Genomic DNA, 6,223 nt, shown 5'->3' on the forward strand with positions numbered 1-6,223 from the left:
AACATAAATGTGATGCCATGTGAAACTAAAAGACGTGGGCCTATTAATGTCCTGAGTCATGGTTATTGGGTTAAGAGTGTGTGTTATTTTCTTTCCCATTGCAATGCACAGGCTTTTTTTTCGAGCGAGTGTGTGTGAGTATAGAGGAAATACAAATGTGATGCCATATGAAACTAAAAGACGCGGGCCTATTAAGGTCTTGAGTCATGGTTATTGGGTTAAGAACGTGTGTTATTTTCTTTCCCGTTGCAACGCACAAGTTTTTTTGCTAGTAAATAATAAAGCATTTACTGTTTCTGGTGGTACGTTGTTGGTTTTTTCCGAAAACAACCCTCTATTTTTTTGAATTCAACCCGCAGTCCCTGTTTAAGTGGCACTTTCGAAAAACGTTTCATTTTTGCGTCAAAGCCACTGCATTTGTTAGAAATTATGCCCGCGACCCTTATCTCTTATTGGACTGGCTCACCACCGCGTGTCTCCGCTGGGCACGCGCCGCCGCTTGCCGCGGGCGTCCGCGCCGAGGCGTGCAGGAGACCATGTTAAAGGCTGGTCGCAGGGGAGGCCTCGGCAGGAAGACTCGAGGCGGTCTCGGGCGTAACGGGGAGCTGGCTAGAGCGCACAGACGACGGGGGCTCGTGCATGAGGCGAAGACCGGCGTGGAAGTTGAGGAGGCGGCGGTCTGAGTTGGCCGGAGCGCACGGAAGACGGCTCTGCTTGCCGGAGGCGGACGGGATTGGCTCAAGAGATCCACTCGGGCGCGAGAGGAGGCTGGACGAGAGGGTCAGGTCTGGCTTAGCAGGCTCGAGAGAAGGCTGGAGGAGAGGGCCATGCGTGCCTTGGCGTCCCAAGAGCCACGAGGCCGTCACCACCGGCGTGGAGCGTCCAAGTCAGTGGCGGCAAACGGTCGTTGCGGGTGTAAGGACCAAAGCAAAGCGACGACACAAGGCCGGGCGTCGGAGCAGAGCAGAGCTGGGAGCGCACGACGTGCACTCGACGGACATACCACCACCGGCTAGCGGCTAGATCTCCGCGTGGCCCCCGTTCCCCACACCCGCCCGACCCCGCCCCTCGCCGGACCCGGCGCACTCTAGGAGGCGTAGTGTATCATCGGCGCGGAGAGGTGTGAGGTCGCCAAGGGGGGAATCAGGGGCGGGAGGGGGATCCTTGCCGCGCACATCCTTGCTCGCTCGATCTGGCGCCATGGTCCCTGGGGCTTGTATGTGAAGTGAAGGAGGGAATAAAGAGGGGAGTACGCGGCGCCGTGGGGTGTGTGCCTGGAGCACAGGCGCGTGTGTGGATGGAGAGAGCACGAAGGGAACTGGGGGCGGAGCGGAGAAGCTCTGCTGGCGGTGGTGGGTTGATGACGAGCAGCGATGTGTGGATAAGGGAGCTCTCTCGGTGATTTTTGATCTATTCGCTTTTTTAATGGTTGCACCGCTGCTGGATCTGCTATGTGCTACCGATCGCAATCAAAATTCTGAATGAGCAGCGTTGTGTGGACAAGGGAGCTCTCTAGATGGGGATTTTTGGTCTATTTGCTTTTTTAATAATGGTTAAATAGTTACACCTACCAGAAGCTGCTGGATGTTGCTGTGTGTATTACCGATTGAAAATTTTTTGGATATGCTGTTATATTCATTATTTACCTTTTTCTATATTGTAATTTTTTAATGAAGAAGATAATTGGAGCTCACTAGGATTTGCTGACAATTAAGATATTCCTCAACTCTGGATGTCACTGATGTCATTGGTAAGATATGAAGGGGAGAGGGAGGGATGAAGAGATGGCATTTTGCTCGCGTCCTATTTCTCCCCCACACGCCAGCTGGGAGGTCTGTTTTACCATCTCTCCCGTAGCTCTCTGTGCCATAATTCTGCAATTTCAAATAAAGTTCATCCATTCACAAAAATGTTTGCTCTATTAAAATCCTTATGTTTTTTAAATTAAATCCATAGAGCATAAAGGCATATTTTTTAGAGGATAAACCCGCAAACCATAAGAGTGTTGGTATTGTAGGGAAATTTGTCCCAAGGAAGAGATCCGCGCGTGGCGCGTGTCCCTCGACCCGGGCCTTTTCACAACCCGTGCTCAAACTTAGCCGACCCAACTATCACGAAAATAAGGCAACACTAGCTAAAATAATTAATAAATTTGCAATGGAATCCAAATATATACTTTTTATTTGAATGGTGCAATTGATTGGATTCTGGAATGCATATTTGCTTAAAATTGAAATATATCGTAAAATTTGTCCCGTTGCAACGCACGGGCATTTGTGCTAGTATATGTAAGTACTTGAGAAAGTAAGGCGTGCCTAACTACAACACCGTGGTGGATGGGCGGGCCTAGCAGAGTCGAAGTTGGTTGGGCTGGGCTGGCTTGGTGGACGTCCGCATCGTTTCTCTTTTTACAATTTGCCGGACGGAGCTTGAGGCATTCCCGAAAATCGCCATAAAACATCGCGGGCGTTCCTAAAGATCGCCTGAAAAGGCTGACCATCGAAGGCATTTTTCAAAAATGCATGCGTATGTCTTTCCCTTCGTGACCATCCATAGTGTTTTTCAAAAGCGCCTCATTAGACGATTGAAGGCATTATTTGAGCTTTTAAAGGCATTTTTCAATGCCTCCTATTTCCTACCATGATGTAGTGTAAGTAAGCACGTAAGGTGTGGTAGTATACGCCCTTGCAATGATTTGTCTGACACGATGGCAACCATTGTCGTGTTCATTTTGTGATCTCCACCATCTACTACCTCCTTTCCGGTTTAGAAGACACATACATATCTCTAGGTCCACGATTAAACCAACGTAATATGAGTTTTATATCATTGGAAACTTCAAATGTTATATTTTCTAATGGTATAACTTTTATGTATACAATTTAATTATATTGATGAAATTAGCTATGTAGGGATACACGTGGGCCTTTTAAACCCGAAGGGATGCAGTATTTATCACAAACTCATATTACGCCCTTGCAATGATTTGTCTGACACGTTGGCAACCATTGTCGTGTTCATTTTGTGGTCTCCACCATCTTCTACCTCCTTTCCGGTTTAGAAGACTCATGCATATCTCTAGGTCCACGATTTAACCAACGTAATATGAGTTTTATATCATTGGAAACTTCAAATGTTATATTTTCTAATGGTATAACTTTTATGTATACAATTTAATTATATTGATGAAATTAGCTATGTAGGGATACACATGGACCTTTTAAACCCGAAGGGAGGCAGTATTTATCACAAGCCTCAACCAAGGAGCAAGACAATCTGGAAAAACAACCAAAATTAAGACTGGTGTAGTTGGAAGAGTGGGCCTCTCATATGGATTATATTTGCCACCAAAAAAAAAACTGTTGCAGATAATCAGAACCCTGCTTACCGTAGATCAGGGAGTAGCAAATGACATCGCCTATGTCGGTAGCAAATCTGATATTCTTTTTTCATCTATGTGAAAATACGTGACTTTACTGTTTGAAGATTCGCCACATTGGCTTTTTTTGTGCCTTATTATTTTCATTACATATCTTTTTTGTTAGGATTTATAGCATAGTCTAAATGAGACCATAGTCAGAAGTATATTGAACAGTGCAGAAAATATTGGAAACAACTTGTATTTGTAGATGAAGTAAATATAGTTAAAACACAAAAGATCAAGCTAATCATATGTCACATTATAATTATAAGACACCAAACAACCGAAGAAGTCATGAATGGAGTACAAACACTGAAACCATTGGCGTGTTTTCAATCCAAAACAGTGTTGCATTTGCTAGATTTACAACAAAGACTCATAAATAGTTTAGATAATACATATATTAGAGTCCAACAGTATGCTCCATTCAGCAGTTCACATGGGGAAGTAAGCGTTACAACAGTTACATTTTTCTTTATCCACCAGTATCAATGTTATTTACATTTAACAGTACTGCCAGACAACAAAAGCCATATGAATTTTCTCTCAATGACAACACCAAAAGTCAAAATAATGAAGTCATGTGGATTTTACTTCGCAAAACAGCTCACTGCGAGGACTCAAAACACATCTCAGTGTCCGCCATTCCATCAGAGCCTACAAGCAATAGCTTGTCAGGATACGCTTCGATGTGCCCAAACGCAGTGGTGCCGGGAGGACACTCCAGCGCAGCCTCGAGGGTGCGATGGTGCACGCCGTGGGAGTCCACACAGTAGCCACCCTTGTGGTCGTGCCCGGCGAAGCAGGCCTTAACACAGTTGTACCGTCGAACAACAGCCATCACCTCATCATAGTTCCACATGAGGCCTACCTGGGACGCTGCTACAGGATCCAATGGGAGGTGACTGCACAAGACGACATTCTGCCGACGCTCCGATGCATCCCGTAGGACATCACTGAGCCAGGACAGCTGCTCCTTTCCAACAGCACCATTGAACATCACGTACCGCTGGTCGACGCCCACCAGACCCTCAGGGCTGTTCTTGTCGGCGTTTGGGTTCTTTTCTTCAAGGAGGCTCATTGCTGCTGCAGTCACTGGATGATCACGAGGCCAGCCAAGCGTGCTGAAGTCATAAGCATCCAGAACAACAAATCTGTACTCAGGACACGGCGAGAAGTCATAGTAGGCGCGGTCAGAACCCGTTGGCATCTTCAGCAAAGCCACTAGCTCGGTCCGAGGAAGGTTGTAGAGGCAATGGTTGCCAAACATGTGGTAGGTCGGGCCGTCCGACTTCTCAAACTCGCCGAGGACCTTCTGCACCGCCCACAACGACTTGTCCTTTGGGCATTTCCCGTCGACGATGTCACCAAAGTTGATGGAGAACTTGACACCACCTTGCTTGTTCCACGCACTGACAGCCCTCTGGAGGACGTCGATGCTGTGACGGTAGTAGCGCGGGATGCCAGTGAAGGATCGCCCGTCCGGGATGTCGGCGTACTGGACATCGGCAATGACACCAAAGGTAAACAGGGGCTTGTGGGCAGATGCATGGGCTAGTCCGTTCGTTGCCGCCATCATTGAACTTTGGTGTCACCGGACCTTCGAAAACCTCCCTTCTTCTTGTTGTCTGCGAGGAACTGAACCTACAAGCAGTGAAAAGATCTCTGCGCAAGAACCTACAAGAGAAGTCGAGCAATATTTGTTCAGGACGCTGTACCGGTGAGGGGAACAGTACAGACTACAGAGCACTCTGTTTATCAGAGTAAAATGTAAAGCAGATAGCAGACTGGATACCAGTAGCATATAGCAGTAAAAGTCCCCACTTATTCTTCTTCCAAGATTATACAGTTTACAGTTTCAATTTCCCTTTCAACCACTTCCACTAGAAGTAACTGTGGATGAGACCAGCTCCAAATACTGAATGAATACTGCAGCGTTGCATACCAGTGTGCATCTCATCCAATTTCCCATTGTCAAGCACCGGGAGCTACACCCTGGCCTGAATTGCTGATAAAATCACTTAGGCGACCCGCCGTAGCCAAAACTAGCGATTCGTACGGAATGGGATACGGACTGTGACGACCACAGAAGGAAGGAGGCAGGGGAGGATGGATTACCGGCGCAGCGAGGGAGTCGGGGTAGCCGGACTCCGGCGGGAGCTGGTTTGGTTGCTCCCGGCCCCGAGGGCGGACGGCGGAGAGTCGGAGCCGGGATGGGGAGGAGTTTGGATCTTGACGAAAGATTCTCTTTTTTTTTTCCTGAAACAATGACGAAAGCTTCTCTGCTCGTCTTAGACGGTTGGTTTTTTTTTTTTCCTTTTTGAGGCTGTCTTTTTTTTTGAGGGTTTTTTTTTAGGCTGTCTTGGTTGGTTGGAGTCTTGGACAGACGGGGAAACGCGATGGACGGGAGCAACGAGCGCTTCTTCGAGAGCCTCGCAAAGATCAGCGCCACTTGACGCGTTCTCAGCCCTTCGTCAATGTTGCGCTCTAGACGGTCTTTTCGGATTTTATTTTTTGCATGTGCTTTCGGCTTTTTAAATGTTTTTTTATTTATTTTTTTAGTTTTTGATTTTCTCCCGGTCTTCCTTAGCTTTTCGATAAAAAAAATTCAAAAAAAAAAATTTTTGCACGAAAAAAACGTGTTTTCTTTTTTTTTTGCGAAAGTTACGGTTTTTTTCGCAAGAGGCACGGTTGTGCTTTAGCGAGAGTCACGGCCATGCCTTTCGGAAACGGAAAAAAAAACGCGTTTTCTGTTTTTTCTTTTCTTTCGCGAGAGTCACGGTTTTGCTTCCGCGAGAGGCA

General features: G+C 46.8%; 1 protein-coding gene across 3 annotated transcripts; it reads right to left on the reverse strand.

The window, feature by feature from the left end:
* Positions 1 to 3,869: 3,869 nt before the first annotated feature.
* On the reverse strand, positions 3,870 to 5,705 carry LOC125527445 (manganese-dependent ADP-ribose/CDP-alcohol diphosphatase-like). Of its 3 annotated transcripts, XM_048691952.2 has the most exons (3): positions 5,540 to 5,705; positions 5,367 to 5,421; positions 3,870 to 5,098 (listed from the first exon to the last, which is right to left on the reverse strand). In XM_048691952.2, the coding sequence occupies exon 3, from the start codon at positions 4,998 to 5,000 to the stop codon at positions 4,029 to 4,031; it is 972 nt and encodes a 323-aa protein (XP_048547909.2). In that variant the 5' UTR covers positions 5,001 to 5,098; positions 5,367 to 5,421; positions 5,540 to 5,705; the 3' UTR covers positions 3,870 to 4,028. The 3 variants fall into 3 exon arrangements, with proteins under 3 accessions (XP_048547909.2, XP_048547908.2, XP_087377804.1); XM_048691951.2 differs by lacking the exon at positions 5,367 to 5,421 and having other exon boundaries at positions 5,540 to 5,704; XM_087521678.1 differs by lacking the exons at positions 5,367 to 5,421; positions 5,540 to 5,705 and adding an exon at positions 5,217 to 5,360.
* Between the last annotated feature and the right edge of the window lie 518 nt (positions 5,706 to 6,223).

The sequence above is a fragment of the Triticum urartu genome, chromosome 5A (genome assembly GCF_056163025.1).
Source record: "Triticum urartu cultivar PI428250 chromosome 5A, HENAU_Tu73, whole genome shotgun sequence".
In the NCBI taxonomy this organism is placed as follows: domain Eukaryota; kingdom Viridiplantae; phylum Streptophyta; class Magnoliopsida; order Poales; family Poaceae; genus Triticum; species Triticum urartu.

Coding starts and splice junctions, on each gene's coding strand:
- LOC125527445 (XM_048691952.2), bottom strand. CDS start 5,000: ATGATGGCGGCAACGAACGGACTAGCCCATGCATCTGCCCACAAGCCC.